This window comes from Uloborus diversus, chromosome 6, assembly GCF_026930045.1.
Source record: "Uloborus diversus isolate 005 chromosome 6, Udiv.v.3.1, whole genome shotgun sequence".
Classification (NCBI taxonomy): domain Eukaryota; kingdom Metazoa; phylum Arthropoda; class Arachnida; order Araneae; family Uloboridae; genus Uloborus; species Uloborus diversus.
This window is the reverse complement of record NC_072736.1, coordinates 56,686,457-56,714,285: the sequence shown is the minus strand read 5'-3', so window position 1 is coordinate 56,714,285 and position 27,829 is coordinate 56,686,457. Positions and strand designations below refer to the sequence as shown.

The 27,829-nt window shown below is 29.7% G+C and overlaps 1 protein-coding gene across 1 annotated transcript in view; it reads left to right on the top strand.

The window, feature by feature from the left end:
• Window positions 1-27,829, top strand: part of LOC129224450 (calcium/calmodulin-dependent protein kinase type II alpha chain-like) — a 153,159-nt gene that overhangs the window by 101,776 nt on the left and 23,554 nt on the right. The window contains exon 13 of the mRNA XM_054858904.1: window positions 3,029-3,121. Within this exon, the coding sequence (XP_054714879.1) occupies window positions 3,029-3,121 (93 nt within the window). The remainder of the gene's footprint in view (window positions 1-3,028; window positions 3,122-27,829) is intronic.

The following is a 27,829-nucleotide window of genomic DNA, read 5'->3' as shown; positions in this document are numbered from 1 at the left end:
AAAGGGAGACTACTGTAATTAAAAGTGGTTCTTGCAGTTTCAGTGGCTGCTTTTGAAAAATTGCCTTTCAAAAATAGCTTTAACTAGTGCTATATGCAAAGATAATTTTTAGGATTGGCCTTTTCTGTGAAGAATGTTAGTAGAACTGCTTTCTTCAGAATCCATTGCAGGACCCTTTTTTCATTCCAACCCATAGAAATAATTGCTTTTAGGATTCTAGTCTTGATAATTGCTGTATGGATTATTTAATTACATTGCTTTAAACCAATTAATGTTCAACTCCCCCCCCCCCCCAAAAAAAAATAAATAAATAAATAAATAAATGGAAATGTTCATCAGTAATTTTCAAGTAATCATCGATGAAGAACTATCCTGTATGTACTGACTTTAAAAGATTTTTTATTTCACGTCTATTTGATATAACTGATATAAGTTCCAAGAAGACTTATTTAAGAAAAAAAAGCTTCTAATTGCTTAGACAAGAATTGCTAAGGGGGATAAAAGATATTAAGTGTGAGCTGTGTGCTAGTTTCTAAAAATATTTTTTATCATAAACTGCAAGCAGTAATGTATGTTTGTCATTTTGCTTCCAATTCAATATACTTGGCAATATGCTAAACTGTTTAAAAATGCAAAAAGCATGGCACTATTTACGCTTCGGCTAATTTCGCAATAAACATGCTTTTCATGCCGCATTTCAAGCCTTACTCTTTCTATGTTATGTTACTCAAAAATATCAGAATTTGCATGTTTCTACTATTTGTAATACATTTTGCTGTTAATATGTTTCTGTTGATTTAATTAATCATACAAATTAGTGATTTTATTGAACAGTCATTATTACAGTGAAACTTCTGTGATTGACCACTTCTATATAGTGACCAACCAATTCTCTAAGGCACCGATTTTCCTTCCTATCTACTAAATGTTAAATACCCTCTGGGAGGAACCATCAAAGCCTCTCCTAATGACCAGAAGAATGGAAAAACTCAGCACCAAAAAAAAAGCAAACAATTTTCCATTAGAGAACCAAAAGAGAGATAATGGAAATAAAGCAATAAACATTTTTTAGTCTAGATGCACATGTCTTCTTTTGCTTAGGAAAGTGGAAATAAACCAGAATAAAGGGGTAAAATCTTTTTTTTTTAGGTGTTTCAAATGGATTCTTTTCATGATCCTCTGTTTAGAGTCTCAAAAATGTTAAAAAGGAAGGCGTAGTTTTTCGTGCCCTTTTGTGCCCTTGGGAAGCTAAGGTGATACTTGTATATCCCACAGCAGATCAGGCACATTTTCTATCATTGTAAAAGGTTGCTAAGGACAGGTAGTTAATCAAAAGGGTTGTTCTCCGAATTTAGTTGATTATTAATAGAAGAGAGGCATTTCTAGGTCATCATAGTGGTCAGTATCTATTTTTAGCTCATTTGAGCAGGTGATAAATAGATAGGCTCATGTTGTACTCAGATCACACTAATAATGACCACAATAATTAATTCTTTTGCCGAAAAGCTGAACTAGAAGCAAAAGCAAACTGTAAGCAGAACATAAATGATTTCTGTAGGCGCAATTATTGTTTTTTTGTATATTCAAAAATGACTTATAAGAGTAACAGACTTCGATCAAAGACCACTTTTTTTCAGGATCAGAGAGTGGTCGCGCCAGAGAAGTTTCACTGTATTAATATTTTTATCAGTCGAACATATAACTCTCATGTGGGTCATTCTACAAAAAACGCACTTTTTTAGGTCTAGGGTGGTTAGTTTCAAAAATATTTATTTTAAGCACTTTTTTATGATACTTAGAAAAGTATAACAAATTTTGAAAATGATCAATACAAATTAATGATGTTATAAAAAAATTTAAATGTTTTTGTCACTGAATGGAGGGATACTTGTATGCCTCCGTTACATATCCCAACACATTTCTTCCCATGTTACTTTTTCATTTATTTACTCAATAGAAAAAAATATATATAAGATAATATAGATTTAATAGTGAAATTTAAATCATTTGATATTTTTGTAATAGGTTAAAAGAATTATGTTGTAAAATAAAAAAATATATAGCATTTATAATCTTTTGAATCACAGTATTTCATTTAGCCTCCGTTCAGGATTTAATTAAGTAATAGAATTTCCTATCGACGGCAGTACTGGCAGCTCATTACAGAGGTTTAGAATCACAAGTTAGCCCTTTTCAACTCTGAGTCTTCATAGTGAAGCTGAAGAACTGCGTATGAAAGAATTTCAGCATTATTCTCTTTGAAGTCAAATAGGTCCTTAACTTGGTGTATCCTCCATTCTTAAGTTAAAAAGGTTGTATACAAAAAGAATTTTTATAGTTAAAATTGATCACTTTTTTTAAAGTAAATCCTAAATAACATATTGGGTTAACCCTAAATCACCACAATGATCACAGCAAAACATAAGTATTTGTATCCTCCATTCTGTATCCTCCGTTACAATATAGATGTAATGGAGGACATACAATCAAAAATGGAGCATACAACTTTCTTTGAAAATCCATTTTAAGAAAGATGTGTACATTTTAATCAGTTCAAATCGTGTTCCTCATACAAAATGAAAATGTTTATTTAAATGAAAAGTTTAAAAATGACATTTAAAATATATATTGACTCTATCCGTTACCCTCCGTTCACATCCAAAATTTTAACTACAAAAGAAAGTTACAAAATAACCAATAAAGAATGTGACTAACTATGTGAGAGTAAAAAGGTGCCTAAAAAGAACAATATAAAGTAACTTTTTAAAAAATTGAAGATTTTTTTTTTTTTCATAAATTCCAACTTTAAAAACCTACGTTTTTTGTATAATGACCCATGTTCTGTATTTCATTTTTCGAATCTTGAGAATTTATGTTTAAACTGAAAACAACTTAAATGCATATTATAATTTAAATCATCTCACTACATTCAGATAAACAAAGCTCATTTTACTACACTTGGGTTCCCTCTCCCATTTTATGCTACCTGTCAAAATCGTGCAATATTTTCATAACATTTTGTTTTTAGATCGTAGCATGGTAAATAAGAAATCCGATGGTGGGTCACAAGTAAAGGAATCAACAGACAGTAATGCCACATTGGAGGAAGATGATGTTAGAGGTAATAAATCAAAAACATGTAAAGTAATTTAATTATGTCATTTAAATTTTGCAATAAGTCATGCAAAATATAAAGTAATAGTTTTTAATATCATTCCTTTTGTGAACTACATGACTGTTGTACATTATTGTAAATATGTGTGTAAATATTACAAATTGTTATAAAAATTGAATACTATATCTTTATCAAAATATTTAAAACAAATATGTACATAATTTTTATTCTAGCAAACTCTAAGTGCAATTGACTGCCTTGTTATTGTTCTGGAATAACTTGAAAAATAATAATTTATAATTGAAAATGAAAATTCAACTATAAAGGCAGAACAAAAAATGCAAGTGCATTCAGATTTTTAAAGTCTTGAAATTCGATATGTATATTTGTTTAAATGGGTGGAGTTCCAGTGTATCAATTTCATTTGTGTTGCTGTTTTTACCCTCACTCTCTTGCTTTAAAAGCATCTTCAAATGTTGCATTTCGTTTTAATTGTTAATTTTCTTGAAGCAATGCAGCTCAGCTCAATATTTATTGTAGGAAAACACATTTTTTGTAGTTCTTTATAATTTTGTAGAAACTTTATTTTCACTCACATTCAGTGTTTAGAAATTAAATATGTTTTTTTTTCTTCTCGATTTGAGGTGTACTTATATTATCTATTTTAAGCGATGTGGAATATTACAAGTTTCATTCAATGAACATTTATGTATTCTACCTTACATTTCCACCATAATTGTATAGTACATTCATTAAATTTATCTGTGTGATTATAGTGCAATTATAGTATAAATGCTAACATTTTTTTCCTGCATTTGTGGGTTATGTAGTATTCATAATAAATCTGAATTTTCTTTTCCTGATGCATTTCCAGTGTGTTTACTGATCATTTGAGTGAAAAAAGGGTTAAAATTTAAATTTTATGAACCAAAGCATTGAAATACAGAAGTAGCTTCATTATGATTTTAATACCTGCTGATAATCTGGAGGTTATCAGATCTTATTCTGAACATAGAGTAATAATTATTATTTGATTAAGATGTAAAACTATTTTGTTCCATATGTGTAAGGTTATCAAATTAAGCATCTCATAAAGTATTTTCCTGTTTTGGTTTTGCAAAATAGGTGACCAATGGAGTACGTTATCTTCAAAAAATAATTCTGGAGTTAAGTAATTGAAACATAACTTTCTCAAAAGTCTGTATTTGAAATAAAATTTTTCAAATGGAAAATATCTTTTTAAATTCATTTAATTTAAATCAAAGCTGTTCTATCATTTTCTCATTTCATGCAAAAGTGTTGAATCTGCTATGTTTGAAAATCACTACTTTTTTAAAAATAAAACAGCTGATTTTTAAAAAGTAGAAAGTTAGAAACATTTTAGCATTGACATTATAGTCCTGTAGACAAAGTATCTTCAGAATATTATCCTGAATTGTAATCACACTTATTTGAATCTAACTTTATTAAAAATTAAAAATGGCTAAGCAACTATTATTTTGTATTTTTTCAAGGGTTCATTTTGAATATTGTTACTGACAATTGAAAATACCCATTTTCAATTTATTTTCTACTTTAAAAGACAAGACGAGAGAAAAAAAACTGTTGAACAAGCAAATTCACAATTTAGAGAACAGTCCATAGGCACTGTGTTAAAAATTAGTTCTTCCAAGAATTACTAACCCTTACATAATGATACAGTGGGGGTATAATCAGTCAGGATTCTGTTTTTATTTTTCAAGTATTTAAAGCAGATTTTACAGTTTAATTAAATTTAATAAATAGTTCGAAACTTAGTTTTGTTTTCAAGTTTGAAATTGTTCCAGGGTGGCGACAGATCAGGGAAATCAGGGAAAAGTCAGGAAACTTTATCACTCAGGGAAAAATCAGGGAAATATCAGTTAATTTTGAAAAAATAACAAAAATTCAGGGAAAATTGATCAAATGAAGAAAAAAAAATTTTTTTTTCTTGCAAAATGAAGTACTTTGGTTCCCTACAAATTTTCCGCCTATTATGTGTTTTAAAAAAGTAAAATTAGTGAGGTGCGATTATGCAGTACTGCATATTTGTGCATCTTTTTTCCTCAAGATCAAAGTATTCAATCTTAGGATGAGCTTCCTAAGATTGCTTCTGTGTCTGTAAAGTTGTTTATTTTACCTTACTTGAATTTTCCTTCCAAGCATTCCAAGGTACGTAAAATAAACAACCCTACAGGCAAAGAGGAAGCCGTCATTAATGACTTGCTCCCTTGCCTTTACTCATTATCTTGAAGTAATTAGCATACTGTTATCACGATTTCAAGAAAAAATATTTGTTTTATAATTAATGCTGAAAAAGTTTTAAAAGTTATCCCTTGGCGTTTTTAATTAGTTTGCTAAAATTGAATTTTGACTGAAAATCAAATTTATTTTTTGCCGTGGTATTATTCACTGTCACAATTACACAAATGTTTTTTTTTTCCAGACTTTAAAACTCTTTCATTTTAAAACCATATACATATATATTTCGAAATTAATAATTGATTTGAATTTCAATGTTGTTTGTTACTAATGTAATTCAAGATTTTTTTCCGACAACTAATGAAATCATTTGAAATTGCATTGTGTACATAAGTAAACATTTTTATTATTTTTTAATGATTAAAATGCTGTATTCATTCATTAAAACCTAAGTTCTTGATTAGAGAATAGCTCAATATGACTAGTTGTTGAAAGATTTCAATTTTTTGTACATAAATATGTCTATTCTGCCATGTACAAGTAAAGGACAGTAACTGCACATTTTTCTTTTTTTTTTGCGTTTTTATCATCTATTGTACGTTATCTTTATTGTACATACTCGCTTATTTGGTTTCCGCTGAAAAAGAGGCGCGAAGAAAACATCTAATTCCAATATTTTCCTGTTGTTAGTACTGAGTCCACCACATTTTTTTTTTTTTTTTCAAATATCTCGGAAGCTTATTTTTGCAGACCTGCACACGGCAGTATTATTTACGTAAGTAAAACTACATTGCTTCTATACTTTAACTGTTACTTGTTATTCTTGCAGCTACAATTATACTGCTTAAAAATTCAGTTCAAGATTATTTCTATTTAAATTTTTTAGTTTTATCATGGTTAGTTATTTCTTCAAGAGTGGTTTTAATAATTTCTTAGAATTCTTATGTTAACTGGTTCCTGGAAGTAAAGTATTTGTTTTAGATTTCCTGCGATATTTCTCTGTCGATAATTTAATATACTATTTTTACCAAAGAAAAAAGGAGCATCTTTTCAAAATATATTTTTAATTAATAGCTAAAACTGTTCTAAACACTGCAGTTTATTTAATATGCAATGCTTTTCAGGTAGGGTAAAGAAAAGAAACCATTATCATTGGTAACGTAAATCAGGGAAATTTAGTTAACTTAATCAGGGAAATCAGGGAAAAGTCGGGGAATTTTTTTTTCCAGTTCCTGTCGCCACCCTGTGTTTCTTTTTTTCATTTTCAAGTGCATGTAGGTAAAATAGATAGATGCAACAACTCAGGATTCAAATTAGGCTTTTGCTTCAATCTCCTAAACAGAGTTGAATTACTTTTATGAATTACTTAAGAATTACTTTTATGATTTGAACTACTAGTTCTCTCTCTCTTGTACAAGTTGTCTTATCTATTCCTCCTTCTCCTAATATTCATGTTTAAAATAAAAGATTCAAATTGATTTTCTTGTCATGTTATCTCGTAAAAAATTAAAGTTTCAATTTTGCCCTTTTAAAAGATACTTGTTAGTTCTCAATCAAAATCTCATTTATGGTATAGTGTCATTATTATTTGACACATAACATTATAAGTAATTGCCGTCTAATATTAAACTTTCATTCACTTTTTCGCAATCATGAGTTAGTGATGGGTACAACCAAAAGTAATACCCAATTTTAAAAGAAAATGATCAACTACAACTTGTCAACAAGTACAAAATCATAGAATAATATATTGTCTTACTGAAAGGGCTACATATTTCAACAGAAGAGTTACTCAACGAAACCAATTACAAATCACCCAATAATTGTGAACAGTAATGAGATCAAATCTAATAGTTGTGAATAAAATATTCTTTAGTGATGGGTAATTACAATGTTTCTTCAAATTTTTGTTATATATATTAATTTATTCATCAAAAGTATCAAAGTTAATTGTCAAATCATGTTTTTTTCCCTATACAGGGTGATCACAAAATGTGTAACCAAATTTTTGAATGGAGTTAGAGGGGACAATAACAAGCAAGAGTCAAGGAACATTTCGTCCTACATGCAAAGCTAACACGCACCATAAGCATATACCCAAAAACTGATAGTTACAGTAATTTATTGCACAAAGATGATTTTAGACAACAGTGTACTTTTTTACAAAAGGATTAAAGCAGTTGTTGAAATGCCTTCAGCTGTACTACATGCATTGCAATGACAATGCACTGACCGCCGTAATGGCAAATCAGTCTGACATGCTTTCATCCATCCCTATAAGCATTGGAAATAAGCAGTATTGAATGAATCACAGTTTGCTATTAAAAACGCATGAAACACAATACAATATCATAAATTCCATCAATACATTTTATTTTTAAAAAATAAAGAAATCAATCTTATTTTTTTAAGTTTTAGTTTTATTAATAAACAGGGTGCAAAAGGTTGAAATTGTTTTGATGGTATAAATTTATTTTTGAAATTTTCATGCCCTAAATATTCCTGTTGTAGAACCACTCGTTTGCACCAGTTCTTCTATTTTGTAAAAGATAAATGATAAAAGTTTGTAACTGAAGTCATAGTTCAAAACTTTTTAAATGCGCACATTATTTGTTACACTTCTAAGATCTTCGTTTTGTTGTTGAAAACGTAATTTGACAAATGTTGTAGAACTGATCCTGACTTTTACGGAACTGCTCCTCAATCTCAGAATTTGAGGATCAGTACTGCTCCTCCAAATGAAACACTTATTTCCCACCCTGTCACTGTACTGTTGTTGCAATGCATGCTATAAAGCTATAGGATGCAACTTTAAATGGCTCTTAAATACTTAACAGTTGTGGCAAATCATCTTTGCGTGATAAATTTGTAACCTATTTTGTATGTGTCACTCTCTTTATGATTCTTGCTTGTTATCCACTCATCTGGCCCCATTTGAAATTTAGCCTCTTATTTTTTGATCGCTCTGCATTTGTAGAAATGTCATTCAAATGATCAGCATCTCATCTGCTTATTTATAGCTTGCTTAAATTTCAGTAGGTATCAAGTGTACTATTGTTTAAATTCAAAATTGTGTGTACTATGTAATGTTTTTTAAAGTTTATTAATTCAATACGTGTTAATAAAATGTTTCCAAATGTTTATTTATGTATACATTTTTTGTGATTATTTATTTATTAGTCTTGACTGTTTTGAGTTACTTCAAAATTATAAATTTTTTTGTAAAGTTTTATACTAATTAGATACTTTTTAGTCAACAACTTAAGAGATTGTTGCAAACGTTTCAAATTCAGCACAAGGCAATACATTCCTTTTGGTTCTCTACGTAGATAAAAACATAAGCCTTTATTTTTCTATTGCAGCTCTTTTTGTTTAGTATAAAATTTTTCTTCGTGGTTTGAAGTAATTTTTGTCTGCATCAAAATCTGGTGAACTTTTTCTGCACGCATTTTTCCTTTTAATTTTTGACAAAGGGACTATTGCATATTAATGCTGTAATGGAATGCTGTAGTGACAGTTGTTGATGAATTTCAAATATTGCTTTGATATGCTTTTATGAGTATGCAGCTGGATGGCAAATATTAACAGTACTCTTATGCGTTTTCTTTGCTCAAGTACTTTTTCTTTTCTTTTCCACTTCATTTTCTTTCCTGTTTTTCTTCTTCCATTCAGACGGTACTCATTCAGGCCCCGAAAGGAGCAAAACAGTTATTCAAGTTGAGCAAGGTATGATCTGTTCTTTGTTTGCGATGATATTATTTATTATTTTTTAATGTTTTTTTTTTTTTTTGCAAGTTAAGAAACAACCATTATGGGTAACCATGCCATATTTTTATTCCCAGATTTTTTTTCCACCTAGGAAAGAAAATTAATTTATGAGAGGAAGTGGGAGTACTTTTTAAAAAAAAAATCTTTCAACTATAATATAAATGTACAAAGGAAAAATGATACAATTTGTAGAAATATGTTTAACCAATGAGAGATTGGTTCATTTTTACAGATGTATATGGAACACATTTTCAAATGAAACCAATTTTTAAAAGGATTTCTTTTTGGCATAATGCCTACAATATATTAAAGTTCAATGTGTTTTTTACCAAATACACATGTAATTAGTACATAATCTTTTTTATTACTAGCAAATTTTAATTTTTAAACCTACGTTATTTTGTGTAAAGTAGCTCATTTCAAAAACTCAATGGTTTTTTCTTGAGTTGTAATATGACCATAGCTGTTTTGCTCGATCCTTATTTAAATAGGTGTGATTTTTCTTTCTTTTTTCTTTTTTTCATTTTGAATTGATGTTTTGAAGCTTTTTAATTAGTTTATAATTATAAGTTAATTGCATGTAATCATTGTGATGCAAAACGATTTTGGTGTACATACAATATCATTTCCCTTGTGTGCAGTTGCTGCTCCTTGTTGCTTTTTGTTGCCTTAGATCTCTCACTGCTTGAAAATGTATTGCTGAGCTTTTGACTGCAATAGAATCTGCATATTGAGCAACGTTTCATTATATTAACCAGGATTCATTGACAACCACATTTTAGATTTGTCACTTAATCAAAAAGATGTTTAATTTGTTTTATATTTTCTAATACTTCAACATCAGAACCAAAGCTGTAGGTTATATTCGTGCTGCTTTTCTACTCTTTTCTTGTTTTCATCTCTTAACAGTTTCTAAGTATTAAGATACTCTTAGTAGTTTATTTAAGATACTCTTAGTAGTTTATTTAATGATTGTATAAAGTTTATTATCATATTTTAAAAACTAGATTGCTTAGATGTTTGCTTGTAAATTTAATTACTTTGTCATTTTACAATGATGATTAATGTAAAAAGAAATTTAAAATAAAAAAAGTTGAATGTATGTTTACTTTAGATGCATTTTCATAAGCTTAATTTTGAGTAAATTCTTAAAGTTATTTCGCTTCACTTTAGATTTAAAACCTGATTTTTAGATTTTATTTAGGAAAGACAATTACTTATTCTACTATATTAGTAAAATATTTATATTACATTTTTTATTGAATTAAAACAGGGTATCTTTTGAAAAGTGGTCATTTAAAATGTGGTTTAAAAGTAAGAAAAAGGAAAGTTTTTGCTTGAATAGTTCTGTGAAATCTTTCATTCAGTAACCTTGCCATTAAAAGATTGAATAAGGAAAGATGACTTTTTGTGTATCGTTTAATTAGTTGAAAGATAATAGTTACTTTATGCTCTGTGTCTGTCTTAATGTGTTTTGCATTTTGTAAGTTCAAAGATTCACGCTTAAACTGTACTTTCTAGGTTTTTTTACTGAAAAAAGTTTTTAAATCTAGTTCTTTTTACAATACAAAATGTGCAGTACTGAATTTCACCTTACAAATTATTCTTATGTTTTTTCAAAAAAATAAAAAGCATTGAGTTATTTTCTCATCATTGTACTACTTAACAATAATAAAAATATAAAAACTCTTGTTGCATGTTTTTCTTATATGTTGTGTATGATACATATCCATCATTTTTTTCTCCTTTAAAATGAATAGGGTTTTTTGTCTTGTTTGTGTTTCCATGTATCTTCATTTCTAAATAAACTTTTAAATTTAATTGTTTATAAATGAAAAGGTCATCATTTAAACATAAAATGTAATGATTATAAACACAACTTAATTCTTAAGCAAACTCAATTGCTTATGCTAAGACAAAATTACATATTTCAAATACTCTTAAAAGTGCCTCGCTGGTCTTAAACGTTTTCATGCATATTTCTTGATACAATTTTCGAATGTGTCCAACTCAGAGCAATTTTGCCACCATATATTCTCCTTTTCGAATTGATGTTACCCTAAAAGAAAAAATTCAACATTAAATCGCACAAATTTGCATTGAACAAGAAGTTCCGTCTAGAACTAAACGAGCCTACTTTCCCATATACCAATATTGACTTTCTAGTATCTGATCAATATTCTCAAAATTAGCTAAAATCGCAAATTATTTCAAGCATAATATTTAAAGATCTTAAGCTGATTTCTAGAAATAAAAAATGCCTCGCTCATCAAGAATTAGATGCGTAAAACTGAATGAATGAACAAATAAAGTTGCGCACCTTTCAAACAAAGCAGCTAATACATTGTTTTCCATTAAAAAAGTCTTCAATTGCTTTCAAAAAGAAAATAAAAGAATTAAAATTAAAAGCTTGTTAAAAAAATGCAACATATAAAAAAAAGTTCTTTTTCCCTGTTGCCAAAGAAAAAAAAATGAAAATGAAGTTATGTATATTCAAAAATAAATAAAAACAACAAAATGTCAACTTAAAGAAATAATTTTTTCTGTCGGGGGAAAAAAGAAAATCGTCTGTGCAAATCTTTATGTAGAGACATAAAGTACTCCAAATTTCTCCGCCAGAAACTGAATACATAAATTAAAACTTTAGAGTGAAACTAAAAACTAATCATGCATAACATAAATATTTCATAGTAAAAACAATGGCTGTGGATTCGGAGTGAATCTGATTTTGGGACGAAAATTTTTAATTCAAAGACTCAGAGATGGAATCTGTCATTTTTCCTAAAAGTCCGCAACTCTGCCAATGTTTGCGGATTTGGAGTCAGACTTAGTTTTTGATACAAGAGTCGGAGTCGAATTCCAAGAGTCGGAGTGAGTCATTTTTCCTCCGTGTATACATTTTGGTCAAAGCTACGAAGTCAGAGTCGAAGGTCCGAGCGAGACAGAGTCCGACTAATTTTCGGGCAAAGAAGTCAGAGTCAAGTGTCCCAAAATTCTCGTAGTCAGAGTTGGAAGTAGGTCGTCAAGAGCTTTTTTCAACAAAATTTGTTTGAAGTAAATCTGGCTTTTAGTTTGAACTATATTGACTTCCAGTTTCCCCGCCGTTGCTAATGGTAAGGGATTTGAACTGTTCAAAATTGAACGAAAAATTGTTCAAATCAAAAAATGAAATGTGGGCATGTGTGTCCTCGCCGAGATCTTTCAAACAAGAAAAAAATTGTTTGAATCATACTATTCACTCAAAAGTTGGTGTGACAGACATTTTCCCCCATCTCAATACCCTACTTTCCAATTTTTAATTTTTCAATATTTATTTAATTATTTTATTTATTTTTGACTTTTCTTTGCAATATTTTTAAGATGCATTAAGCCTTCTTTCATGCTCTTTTCTTCTTTGTCTGATTTTTACTGGGAAAGTAGGCTAATAAAGGGCATTTTGAAACTCCAAACCACATGTATACAGTTCTCTGTTGATTTGTGCGATTCAACGTTATTTTTTCTTTTACTTTTCTGCACTGAATTATTTATTTCCTGGTGTTATCCTAGTTCTACCAAGTAACAAATGTTATGTATATGCTTGATTCGTGTATTTGTGAGTGTTACAGTTATGTGTGCATGAAATGTTGTCTAGTTTTAGCTAGTTAGGCATAGAAATATGATCTTTGAAGATAGATTCTTTTTAAAGAAACCTATAATATATGCTTCATAAGTTTTAATTATTTATTTTTAAACTCAGAATTCAAGTTGATATTTTTTGGGGTCAATACTAACCAGAGTTAATAGGATTATAAATAATAATCAATATTTTTCCTAAAATGGTGATTCATTGAAGTTAACTTAATGTTTTTAATCTCTACTCATCTGTAAAACTTACATTGAGTATTCAAATTTATTATGATTCCTTAGATGTAATATCTGTTGAATTATTAACTCAATTTCTGAAGTTAGGAAAATATTACAAAAAAAATTGTGGGTTAATTTTGGTTGCTGAAAATATTACTTGTGGAAAATGTCTGTGTGCAAATAAAATAGTAGAATTAATATTTAATTTTCAATACCATTTTATGCAAAAAATATTTTGGAAAATTAAAATAAAAGGTTAAGTGATGAATATCGAAGCCATTATTTATTGCTGAAACTTCAATTATCTTTTAAAACAAAATTTGACAAAAAACCGAAAAAGAAAATAGTAACTGCTTTTATATTGAAAAAATGATTCTTTTTTATTAATAGAGATTATTTGATATGATTCTTTGATCTTAATGGGCATGAATATAAACTCAGTGCAACCAGTAGAAAATTTAGAGTCCATCCAGAACAACAGTCTCCAGCCATTCATTAGTTTAAATCTTCAAAGTTGCTAATGATGATTTCTTATTTTTCTTACCAGTTTTGGATTTGTAATACATGCATCAAAATTTGAAATATTATATTATTTTTAAAAAAATTTTTTTTTTTTTCACACCAGTGATAAATATTAATACGCTAACCAAAAGTTTTTTTTTTTTTTTTTTTTTTTAGCAATGGTATTAAAATCACTGATTTTGCCCAAAGACCAAATATTTTTAATTTCTGTGTAAACTATGCAATATTAAAAAAATAAGCTGCTGAAACATTTTAAATACATTATTTGGTCCTGCATGAAATCATACATAATTTTTTTATCTTTTGCTGAAATAATTATTAATTATTACATTGTTTATTTGTTTCATTCTGCTTATTTATTTATTTTTTATCTCTTCAAATATTTTATTTCGAGCAAATGTGTTTTCACAGTTGCCAACTTTCATCAAACAAATTATGCATCCAACATGCACAGAATTTCAAACTTCTGGCTGTAATTCATGAATTTTGAAGATTGAAACAAAGTTTGAGAAAGTAAAACTGCTATGTTCTTTCTCCCAAACTTAAAAGGGTGCATTCATAATTTGTGTATTCTTAAAGATAAAAGCTTTTTTTTTTATTTATTAGAATTGTTATTATTATTATTTACAACAAACTTTATAATTTCTAGTTTTATTTAAATTATTTGATTTGATAAATAAAGGAAAGAAACTTTTAATAGTGTATCATTCCTCAAAAATTTTTAAAAATAATTTTCTTGAACAAGGTTTTAAAAGTAACGTTGCTGTCAGAGGTGGGTGTAAGCATCTTTAAAAACCTTCATTTAAAAAATGCAGCCCTAAGTTCAATATTTCTTCTATTTATTGCTTCATAATATAAATCTTATTATGATATATTACTTTCTGAAAAGTGAAACTTTATGAAAAAAAGATCCAGAAATTGAGACTTTTATTTTTTCAGATAAATTATATTTTTGTGTAAGGTATTTTTCATGATGGACCAATTTTTGATCCCCCCCTCCCATCCACAAATCAATTTGTTTTGTTTTTTTATTAATTTTTAATGAATCATTTTCAGAGGGGGTTGGGAGTTTGTATGATCGGTCATTTGCACTTGTCAATGGTTATTATGGATGTAAATTTACAATTCACCAAATTTTCTGGGGAAACCTAATTTGAATGGCAAAAGAAATGTATAGTTTTTTGTTTGTATCTATCTATTTATTTAGTTATTATCATTATACAAAATGTCAGATATTACAGAAAATATCCAAAATTAATATTTTTTGCAATATTCAACCGTATTGCATTAGATAAAATTTTAATGAAGGATAATCTTCGAAATACCACAAGCAGTTAAATATGACTTTGTAGGAATGTATGCGACAAACTTAGAAATTCTTTTGTCATTAAATAAAAATTCCTCTTCTTCTTAATAGCTTTTCTTAACATTGCTGTATATTCAATTCCACAAAGATGCTAAATATTTGACTCTCAAAAATTTTTTGATATTATTTTGTAGTACAGATTTATATATATATACTCTTTGATTCTACCTTTTAATCATAGTAGAGATTTAGAATTTTCTTTTCAAGATTTCACATTGTAGGTGTTTAAAAGCCACACTTACAAAATATTTAGTGAAAAAAAACTCTCTAAAAATAGAAATAATAGCATATCATTATGAATGATCTATTGTCTTGATGTCATCTTTCAAAATTTTATGTACATAATTTTATCTTAAATTTCAAATTAATGTTATGTTTATCTTTTGAATATCGGAAAACTTGAATCAGTCATAGCTTCAGTCACTAAGATCATATTTCACTTTTGTGTTTGCATGTCTAACAACTGCCTCGCATTGTCAAAATATTTTGAATGTGCACAAACACCCCCGCAACTTAGAATAGATTTTAGAGCAATGCTATTTGCAAAGTAGCATACAACTGTTAAATATAAATATTTTTCAAAAGAAATTTATATGCTCAGAGTCCTGTACTATGTGTTTTATTTTTGTAAAACAAATTTGTATAAATATTTTAAATATTTAATTAAATGTTTGAATTTATATACAAAGAATAACAATTTGACTGGAAACTTTCATAACAGGGAAAGAAAGACTTCTGATTTGAAATAAGTCTTGTTTAAAAGATTTAAAAATTGGGAAGATAGGGGTAAGGGATATGATATCTAAAATTTAGGATATGCATCTAAAAGTTAGATAGAATAGACTTTTCAACATAAAAATGCTAAAATTCAACACAAGATAGCCTGAGAGTCCCACTAAAATTTCTTCTCCTCGCCTTGAAAATAGTCTGACTTTCTGGAAGAATAAATTTTTTTGTATACACCATATTATTATGTTTTTGCTTATCAATAACTTATATATGTATTTATTCCCTCCTTTGGCTTTTTTTTTTTTTTTTGCTGCACCAGTTTGAATTGAAATGTGCAATCTTTTTGCATACAGATACAAAAGTGACGACCAGCAACAGGCTCTGGGCCCAGCTAGGCTGGTCCTAGTCAATTTTCAATCCCCAATGACGATGAATGGCCCTCTTAAAACTATCTACTCCCTTGCTCATTACCACCTGTTCCGGTAAGCTGTTCCAAGGTTCCACTACCCTTCTAAAATAATAATTTTTCCTAATATCCATGTTAGCCTAAGATTTAAATAGCTTAAAACAATGACCCCTTGTCCTGTTTTCAGTGCTAAACTTCAGCCCCGTAACATCTTTCATTTTAATAAAGTTAAGCAACTGAATCATGTCCTCTTGGTCTCTTTGTTGCTCAAGATTGTACATTTTTAACATTCTAAGCTTGGAATCGTAGTCTAAATGAGAAAGTCCATTTATTAGCCTTGTAGCCCGCCTTTGAACCCTTCACAATACATTAATGTCTTTCTTAAGATAAGGAGACCAAAACAGAACAACATACTCCAAATGAGGTCTTACCAAACTTCTATATAAGGGCAGAAGAACTTCTTTAGATTTGTTTGAAATAGATTTATTGATAAACCCGAGCATCTTATTGGCTTTGTTACTAGCTATACTGCACTGTGGGTTGACTAAACTTTAATTCCTGACTTATTAAGATTCCCAGATCAGTAACTTTTTCTGCCTGACTAATGACTGAGCAATATGCTTAATAAGGAATGGGATAATTTATGAGAGGAATATTTTATAAGATCTATATTTTTCAAGAGGAGTTAGGATTTTTCAAAGTATTCACAATACTTCTCCCAAAGTGCAGATAAATAACTTTTCATATTGTTTTTTTCCCTAGAATACTTTTTTCTTCACTAGAAAACTAATGACCTATTCATGAAATACACCACCAGCTCTGCTTTAGCCTTGGCTAATGGGCGGTAATTTACTGAATGATGACCTATTATTTAAATTTTAAGTGCTTTATTTTGGCATAGTGATTAGACGTTGACCTTGTTCGTCAAAGGTCATGAGTTCAAACCCTGCCTCAGACTGGATTTTCAAAGTGCTGAAATTTGTCAATGTCCATTTCATATCATTATGTGACATGTAAGAGATCCCTTGAATATTCATCTGGCTTAAATATTCTGGCCAAAATTGAATTCTTAGTATAGTTTTGCATCATAAGACCAATGATCCTCTATCTGGTATGAAACTGAGTGTCCAAACTTAGCACTAGAACTTAATAATAGTAATGGCTATTTGCCAATGGTGCAACTACATGAAAAAATGGATTCCAGCCCCTGGGAAATGCCGTCTGTAAATGATGAGGAACCGTTACACAACCCCATTCAGGGCTGGCTAAAATGGAACCAATGGGTTTTTTCAAAAAAAAAAAAAAACACATTCACACTAATTTGAAAAAACCCATAATTTTGCTAACCTTTTTTCCCCCCAAATTTGTAAGAAGTTTTAAATAAAATAAATTAAGTACCTTCACAGTTTAAACTAATTTACTGATTATTTGTTCTACATCAGGGGCGGCATTTCAGCATTTCATTTGGGGGGGGTCGAGTTTCTTAAATATGTATTACCACAGTGCGGTAACAAACACACATTAGCTAACAGGAAGTGGTCATAAAATCGGTTTAATTTGAATAAAAATTAGTGCTTAGAAGCAATTAAAATTTTGATTAATTTTCTAATAAGTTATCATACAAAACATCTCGATACTAAAGTTTTTATACCTTTTGGAAAAGTTTTAATGCATGTTTTTTGGAATTCAGAAGAGCAGGGAATCGTCTTACTATCAGCGCCCCGTGTTGTGCTGTTTTGCCAGTACAGCTAAATAGAAATGGTTTTTTCTTTTGCCCATTGTGCTTCGAAAATATTTCTCTAACCTAGCACAAATTTTTTCTACCAGCTGAGCTGATTGGAATAGTTAAAAAACAATTGAAGTAACAAAGTTATGTATGAAAACACTTTTTATGTCTTGCTCTTCAAAATCACACAGGCAACTTCAAAAATTGCGAGGAGCTTAATTTTTCATCATTGAATAATCTAGTCTCGTCGGCGCTCTCAGCTTCAATGAGATGTCATCTACCACCAGCTCTGTTATTCACTATTCCAGGCTGAAGAGTCCACAACAAGGACGGAACTGCAGTCTCTGGATGTGATAACCGGTCTGTCGGTATATTGCCTGTAATTTTTCTTGTCTAGTGCTAAAAATTCTACTCATAATTGAAACATTTTATTTTTCGTTTTCAAAGAATCCAATTCAGATAATATAGAGCCAACCATGCAGAAAAATAATTATCATCAAATCTTGTGTTAATTTTATTCGAAAAACAATCTATTACTTCATACAAAATATTAAAAAATCAGTGTTTGACTTCACATCATCATGTGGATTTTTCTTTTTTTAGCGCCTTTTTAAAATTGGCTCGGAGGAAGAATTTTTTTGAAAACGTTTCACCATCGATTGAAATATGCATCTATGTAAAATCTATTTTCAATTTCAATTGCAGATTGAACTATGGTAGTATGAACGCACAAATCAATTGTAGATTGAACTGTGGCTTGAATAGTCCGAAAATTAAGTGTGGCGGATTGAAGATGTTTTGATAGAGTAAAGCATTTTTAAAACACTTTCCCCAATAGAAACAAATTGAATAAAAATTCAAACGAAGTCATACATGCTTGAAGGGCATGAGCTTTTTCACCATTGAAAGAATCGTTTTGCAATAATTCTCACAGTCGTCAAATCACTGCTTTGTAATTATAGAGAAAGGTTTTTATGGTTTTAACTCTTGAAGACCATCTTGTGTCACTTCGAGACTGCATAACTATCGAGTCCCATAAAAGGTATTTGTTGATTTTTTTTTTTCAATAAGCACATGCATTTTTAAGAAGTTTCTATGAAAGCAGATAATGCATTGAGCAGCTGAAACATGTTTCTAGCAAAAGAAAGCGATGAACACTCATTAAATAAATATACACTTAAAAAATGAGCGTAAAAGTGAATGTAAAATATCAAGGAATTTTCTTGTGAAAACCATGCAGCCACACCACTTTGCACGAGCCTCTCATATTGGACATAACATCGTTACACTGGGCACAGAAGTATGAAATATTTAGCCATGAAAAGGCTGAAAAATACTTCGTGAATTTCTAAGTCATCATCCAAATAACGAAAAACACTTTTTCTAGTCTGGGAATGTGTCGAATTTCATCAAATAGTTACTGAGAACCAGCAAGATTTTTTTAATGAACATTGATTTCCGACTTACATAAATTGAATTCACTCATTTTCTATCATTCTGCTTAAAAAAATTTGGGGGTGCGTCCGCCCCCTCTTGACCCCCCTATTTGCCGCCCATGTTCTACATAACAGACAATTAACATAAAAAAAGACTGCAATGTATTTTGAACTTTAACAGCCTTTACAAATGTGTTATATTTTAGTTTTAGTCAAATTTTAAATGAACCTATGTATTAGTTCCCTAAGTCTTAAGGGAATTGAAAAAAAAATCATTACATTTAAATAAAAAAAAGCACGTCTTGCTTTTTATTATAATGGATCAAGAAATGATTCTAAATACCTTGTTTACGTCATGTCATATCTAATTTTCTGAAGGTATTGTATAGTGATTTCTACCCTATCTAAAAATTTTCAGACTGATTTAATTTCTGCAAACCAGAGAAGATCACACAATATTTTAAGGCAAAAAGTTTATTTTGAGTTTTAATATTTTTATCGAATAAAAGCATAAATTGGAACTAAACACAGAAAGTTTTTGAAAAGCACTGATGAATTTAAAGAAAAAAAAAATCTGAAACTTAGTTGAATTGTGTTATTCATAGCAAGAAGTGGCATCAATGTTTAATATTTTAGCTATTTTCTATTATATTTTTTGGGGGGGGGAAAAATACTTATTTACTTATACTTATTTTTTTTTCTTTGAAAACCCAACCTTTCTTCATAACCTCCCACCCCCCAAAATAGGCTTACCTGGGATTTTTACATTTTTCATAAAAAAACACATACCTTTGATCCATGGGCCTTTTCAGAAAAAATCCCAGGTTTTATCAACTTGGACTTCATTAAAAGCAAGGGCATCTTTTTACAATATGAGATTGAGAATACTCAAAAATCTGGAATAATCAAACAATATTCAAACAATATTTGCAACTTCTTTCCAAAAGTTTTGATCACCTCCTTGCATGTGATGGAATGACCATATGAGTGATAGGCTTAGGACCACCAGTTGTTCTGAAAACTTAGAATGATTTGAAGGATTTTAGGGCTATAAAATAACTAAATCATTATTTTGAGTTATTAAAACATAATAGTAATTCAAACAAAATAAACAACATGCTTCTATACTACATTCAATACTTGACAAAAATTAGCATAATATTAAAAGTGATGACGATGAAAACAATAAAAACTGAAAAACTGTTTCAAAAGTTTGCAGAACATCTAACCTATAGTTATCTGTTTTAAAACTTGCATTTTCTAATTTGAGTTTTTTTCTGTGTATGTACAAATTAGTCATTAAGTAGTGTAACACATCGTTGTTTCTCTAATAATGCAATATATTTATCTTTTAATGCTAAAAAAAATGCTGAAAAAAATTTTTGCACGTGGATTTCTGACTTTGGTGGATTTTTTATCCTCTGCAGCAGGGGTCAGCAACTAATTTTTGTTGGTGTCCGAACACTATTGAAAACTTGTCAAACTTGTCTTGAGATCCAAGAAAAAAACTCATGCTCTACAATACACATTAAAAACTTAAATCAGTTTAGAAAATACCTACAAAATATTAGCAAAAATAATAAAAGTAGCAGCTAAACTATTGCCTGCATAAAATTGTTTTTAAATAACTTATTTGTGTCATTTAGAGCTTCAAAACATTTTTGACGGTCCATATTTTGACAATTTATGGTTCATATTCGGACTGTGGTCCGCCAGTTGCCGATTGCCGTTCTACAGCATACAAAATTAGCTATTTAGTTGGCTGAGCTTTTCCGAAAGTGTAACTATACAAGGTACACATTGCATTCAAAAAGCTTCAGGATTGCTCGCATACAGACTGTACTCGGGGATCGGAAATTAATGTCTTTTCAAACAAATTGTTTTTCAAGTTTTTATTTTTTCAATCAACTATGTAATTACCCCTGTTATCAACAATCTTTTACCTTGTTGTGCACAAATTTTTAATCCTGGATTGATAGAAATTAATTGGTTTTGTGCAAAATATCTGGTGGGGGTATCATTTAGGGTATCGGACGAATTTTCAAATTTTTTGTCACATATAGATTGGAATAAAGGAAAATCAGATGATGTCTCAGGTCAAGTGATTATGGAAGGTGAAGCAGCCTGCCACAGCTCATTTAGTTCTTATGAGTTCGCCTTGAGCAGCGTGATTTTGCATTATCATGTTTCAGGATATCTCTTTTTTGCTGATATAGTGGAAATATTCTTGCCACAACTTGCACCATATGATTTCCCTTTCTTTCAATCGCTAAAACACTTTTTATGAGACAAAAACTAAAAAATTTGACTTGTATCCAAGACGTCATTTCTAAATATTTTGCTACAAAAATCAATTGATTTTTATCTAACCGTGGTTGAAGTTTTGCATACAAGATAGCAAAAGGCTGTTGATAACAAGGGTAACTACATCGTTAATTAAAAATAAAAACTTTTAAAAATTTAAGTTTTGAAAAAACAACATTACTTTACGATCCCCCTCATACATATATTTGATATATTTTTGAATGTCTTTCATCATCACAAAATATATGTATAAAGGAAGCATATCTTTGAACAAATGTACAAGCCTATAATCTTCGGAATTCCTCAATTCCAGCACTATTGAGTTCCATTGACATTGTTGCCTCAATATTCTCTATCTATTTGTGGTGCTGCTCCTACATCTAATTAGTAATAATAAGCTGAAAATATAAAAAATTCCTTTTATCTCTTTTGCATACTCGTTATTATCAAATTATTTTTGTTTAGGAGATGAAATATAAGAGACTAGCAGTACCCACACAGCAATGCCCATGCTAAAAATGTAAAAAAAAGTCCGTTGAATTAAAAAATCCACGCCCCCCCCCCCCTCCTCTTCTGATGAGAAATGTTTATTTTTCTTTAACTAAAATGCATACACACCTTTTCAAAAAACCTAATAATGTCTCTTTGGAATTTAAAACTATTCGCCAAAACACATAAAAAGGTTTACAGTAACTTTAAAACTCAAAATATTCTATTGCTTAACTCGCCAAGCAACCACACTATCATAAAACTGCCCTTTAGCGAGTGAAGCGGTTTTTTTTCCTGCAATTTAAAAGTTTTGCCAAATAAATAATACTATAATAAAAAGATTATAAAGAACAAACAATTGAATAATACGACAAATCAAATTATTTTACTTAGATAAGTAACTATCTTCAACTATAAGAACAAAAGCAAACATTGAAGAAATAAGGAATACAAAACCGAATTGAAAAATCCTACAAAATCAGAATTTACCTGAGTATCGGGAAAAAAAAAACGCATTCTAAAATCAGTTTGCTAGCCATGCAGCATGGTTCCTCGCAACTATCGAGACTGTCAGCCAGCGACCTCTAGAAGATGAGTTTACTTATCTCGCCATCTATTAAGAATTCATAGAACTAAACAATTAACTAAACATTTAATTTGCAATTATTTCAGTCAATCAAATTATAAAAAATAGACTATAGCGTTCCTCAATAAATGGACTATTCAGCCCAAAAATAATTTTTCAATTTGAACAAGTAATTCCTTAGATTAGCGCGTTCAAACAAACTCTTCAGCTTTATATTATTGGTATAGATATTGAAAATAAAAAATGTTAACACTAATTTATTAATGTCTAAGCGGGAATTTCACATACTGTTTGACCGCGACTTGTATGTAATTTGGAAATCTGCCAAGTAAAGACTATTCTATCTGAATGAATTTAGCAGGGGAGATGGGAAAATGACGATGGGATTTTGATGCACACGTTTTATAATGTCACTAGTGCCTTATTCATTTATTGCGTTCTCTAAAATAAAACCAGGGAAAACAAAAATAGTTACCATGGAAACAACAAAAAGAAAAGAAAATATTTTTATTTTGTTCAGCAACATAAAAGCAAAATGGTAAGCTCAAAACTTTGTTGTGAATAAATAAATCAATTACTTTTTGCCGAGAGAATATAAATCAAATATAATTTAGATTAAAAAAATGTTGCTGAGAGCAAATTTTTTATTTTTACAAAACTAAGGCTAAATAATAGAGAGGCAAAAGTGCACATCTGTAACAAACCAACACCCCTATAAACTAATAGATTCGCCCATTTTCGCCTATAAATTGGATATTAGCCTTTCCATGCAATCGATGGTCAGACAGTAGTACACAATAATGAGCACATGTTGCAGGAGCAAGGGCAATCAAATTTTGAAACCAGTAAAAAGTTTTTATTTGCCCGTTAAAAAAGAAAAAAAAAGTGTAAATCTTACTCTGAATGCAGAAAGGTTGACATTTACTGAATGAATATATGATTATTATTAGTTTACATTTCACAATTCTTTGGTACACTTTTCTTAAATGAGCTGACGTGTGCATCACATGACTTCCTTTTACTCCAATTTAGTGTCATTTCCCAAATACTGGCAATTTTAATGTGATTCAATAGTTTACTCTCTAAATATCACCAACAGTGGCCAAATTGAAATCAGATTTTTAAAAAAAAAATCGCCAAGTTGGGGACAAAACTATGAGTAAAATGGAAGTTAAGGTTGATTTTGAGTGAAAAATTTTTTGCGAATACAATACTTCCTTTTTTGTAAAAAGAAGTAAAAGGATAATTAAATAGCGCATAAATGTAGTTCAGTGACAAGTTGCCACAGAATACTGCTTTTATAACTCTTACCGACAAAATATTTCCATACTCTGAAAAAAGGTTATATTTAGGACTTGAAGCATTTTCCAGTGATCCATTTATGTATGAGCACTCTTTTCAGACATTGTCCTATTTCAGCTTTGGATTCCAATATATATGCATGCTTATGCTCTATATATTTCTAAATTTAAAAAAAAAATTCAATTATCTTTTATGAATCCATATCACCCCTGTAGTATCAGTCTAAGGCTTTAGGTTTTTTTGCTGTAGTCATCAAGCCGGAATTCATTTAACTTTATTTCTATGAAGAAACAATAGAAACATCTGATGTTTCAACCTCCTTCCACCAAAAAAAAGGGGGGGGGGGCATCTCATTCTATTAATGACTGGAATTATATGTCTGAATATTTGTCTTTTCTCAGTTTTTGTTCATGAATTGATTTTCTAATTGAAAGGTTTAATCAATGCCTACCTCCTCATTAAATTATTTTGGTTGCTATGAACAAAATCATATGTAGTGTTCAAACTCAATGTCAAATTTGAATTGCATCAGCTTTTGATTGCTTGAGGTAGTCATAATTTCCTATTTAAATAAATTTCCATTGATATTCCAGTAATTTGAAGAAATTAAAATTTTATTCTAGTTTTTTATATTTATTAGTCTTAAATTTATCTATAGTGCAGGTACTCTGAGCATTATCTCTTTAAACTTTATGGGGTTATTATATGTCCATGTAGTTATATAAGATTCTACTTCCTTTCTCAAAGTTAAGAGTCCACTTTCACCTCATCCCCCTGATAATAAATTCGCATATAAAAGGCCCTCTGAAACAAGTTCAAGCATGTCTATGGGTAAGTAGTAACATATTTTATGCTTAACACATCCCAAAGCTAAACACTAGCCTAATATATCTGAGCAATAACAAAAACTAAACCATATACGTTACCTTTTTTTTTCCTGATTACTTAATGTCTAAAGGAACAATCTGTTTCATAGGAAAAGTAACATTTATGTGCACACAAATGTGTTAAAACCTCTTCTTCAATGTCTAGTGAAAAACTTTGAAAGAAAAGGCTAGTTGCTTTTTTACAAAACTTGTTGCTAAAATCTTGTTTTTTTTTTTTCTTTTTTTAAACTTGGTTCAGTTATTGTATTGAAAGTAAGTTTTATGTTTTTCTTTTTGTAGTTCTGTTGCTCAAAATCACTCTACATATTTACAAGAAAATTCGTAAGAACACCTTTAAACCCTTGTAGATAATGAGTAATTTAAAAGTTTTCTAAACAGGTTCGTATGGGTCGTGGAAAGTCATGGAGAAAAATAAGCAAATTTCAGACCTGGAAAAGTCATGGAAAATTGAGATTTTCATTCAAAGTCGTGGAAAAATATCCCGGGCAAAGAAAAAGTAACAGTAGCTAAAAGAGCATTAGAAATCTTCAGTGATTTAACAGCATCTCACATAAAAGCTATTAAAACTGGAAAAGTGAACAATCCCAAAAACAAACCTGAGTTTTGAAATCTCATTGCATCCACTTCTGTAGCAGCCGCTCGTCTTTTTTTTTTTTTTTTTTTGCAATGTGATTTTACTGCTTGGAAATCACTCAAAAAAAACCCCGACTGAGTCACAAATGTAGAATTAAGAGGGAAAATTGAAAATCCTTTTAAAAGCCTTATATTAATAAAATCAGTTACAAATATCTTGTTTGTTAACAAATAAAAACTGACAGCAGATAAAAATTTTAAATCATTGCTTTTAATTTCCTTGTCGGCCAATAATGAATTAGGTTACTAATCGCGTGAATTAGGCTTAGTGGTATTTAAAATCTGCTTTAAAAAATGCGTTATGATTCGAATTCTCTATAACATGGAAGTTTCAAATACATTCTGTCAGACGTGAAAAAAAAACTCTTTATTTTGGTACTAAATTTTTAAAAATTTAAATATGTTTTTACTGCAAAAATCGCAAAAAAACTTTTAGAGGTTTATACCTTTGTTAATTAATATCATCCGAAGACGCAACCTAGCTAAGAACACTCTTGATCAAATCTTTTTTCAAACAATTTTTTTTTTTCAAAATCAGTTCATCCGTTTAGGCACTAGAGTGCCACAGACAGATAACACACACACACTGACACGTCAAACTTATAACCCCTTCCTTTGTGTGTCGGGGATTAAAAATTGCAACATACATAAAAACATTCAAAATTTTAACTATTAATTATGTCTTGTATTCTACCTAAAAGAATGTTAAATTAAGCCTTAGAAAGACCTTAAATCTTTTTAAAGGTTCAAAGTTGGAAAATTCTGCTCTATTTTTTTTTTCCTGCTTTTTTATTGTAGTCTTACTCATTGATAATAAGGGAGAGCCGGGAGGAGTAGAACAGATTTCAGTTTTTGCTTTACTTTCCTAACTTATACCTAACAAAAGTGCTGCCCATAAAAATCCAACAGTATATTCTTTAACATTAGAAAGGCCTCATTGTACTGTAAATAATTCTCCTTATACCTAGGAAGGCAGGAGGGGTCACAGTGTCCCCTAAGCAACTTTACCATAAAAATTTTTTTCACCCTTTCTCTTACTGTTGTAGCATAAAAGAAATGCTTTTCATTCTAGTTCAACCTGTAACTTCCTCTTTAAGTAACCAGTTGGGTACCCATCGAGACTCCCCGCCCTGCTCCACCCGAAGGCTTTTCAGGGAACTAGCTAAAGCTAGGGAGCCTCAAGTAACCAGTTGGGTATGCAAATGCTATAAACAGTACCGATTGCTTACCAGCCAAATGGTAGCCATTGCTCTGGGAACGAGAAACGAATTTTACATTTTAGCGAGTAAAGATGGGAAAACTAAAAAGATTTATGTATTAAGTTTCTATTCAGTCATAAAAGAAGGTGCATTGAGCATGTGGACTCACTCAGGAAGAATTTTTAAAAGAATCACCTAAAACATCGGTAGGGTCACGCAGGCCCTTTCCGTCTTTCTACTGTTAAGCTGTGTTTATGTATTAATATATATATATATATATATATATATATATATATATATATATATATATATATATATATATATACACACACACACACAGCCACAGCAAAATACAAAAAAAAAATTTCACATGGAGAAGATATGGCATGCTCTTGAGGGAGGTCTGGGACAAGATTTGATTTAACGAATATTGTGTTTTAATTAGTTAAAACTGAAAGAAAAGTAGGATTGGGCTCATCTCGTATTCTCAAATAATTATAGTTGTGGATAGTTTTATTGTGATCTAATTTTTCTCTGCTACATTGAAGTATTTTGTTACAGGAATTAAAACTTTTTCTTTCTCATATTGAAAATTCTATCTTAATTTTTATACCCGTACTTAATACCCATATAAGGTACTGCAACAATATTTTTCTTTTTCTTTATCATGTAAAAAAGTATGTAACTTTTAAAAATCCCTCATCACTGTGTGATAGAAAAAATTCATCACTCTTCTCTGAGTAGTTTTGCTAATGTTTTGACTTTTTTGTTTTTCATTCCATACAAATGAATTTTTGCAAAAACAAGCTACGAAAAAAAAAGCCTTTAATTTTCTGTTTTTTATCATTTTTTTAGTTGCATATATTTTTCTTACTATGCATTGAAAGAGAGGATTTTTAATGCTAAAATAAATTATTTGCCGATATTTTAAATTTGTTCAAAAGGTGCATTAGTAATATAAAATATTTACCCTCTGTAGATTCATACTTCTTTGAAGCTCCATTAAACATACTTTAAATTCTATATAGCTTATTCTACAGATTTGTTGTTGTAACTTTGTGCTTGGATGCAAGCATATTTGTGTAATTTTAATTAAATTGGTATTGAGTATAATTTTGTGTAATTGAGTTTGAAGTTCGTGACTGCACGTCTTCTGACTTGTTTGTTTATTTTCTTGTATAAGTGGTTGTCATTAAAATGGTTAAATGTGAAAAGATATTGCTTGTACGGATGTTATATGTACTTTAATGTTTTGAATAAAGAACTGATTAAAACAAAATTTGATAAATCTTATGTAT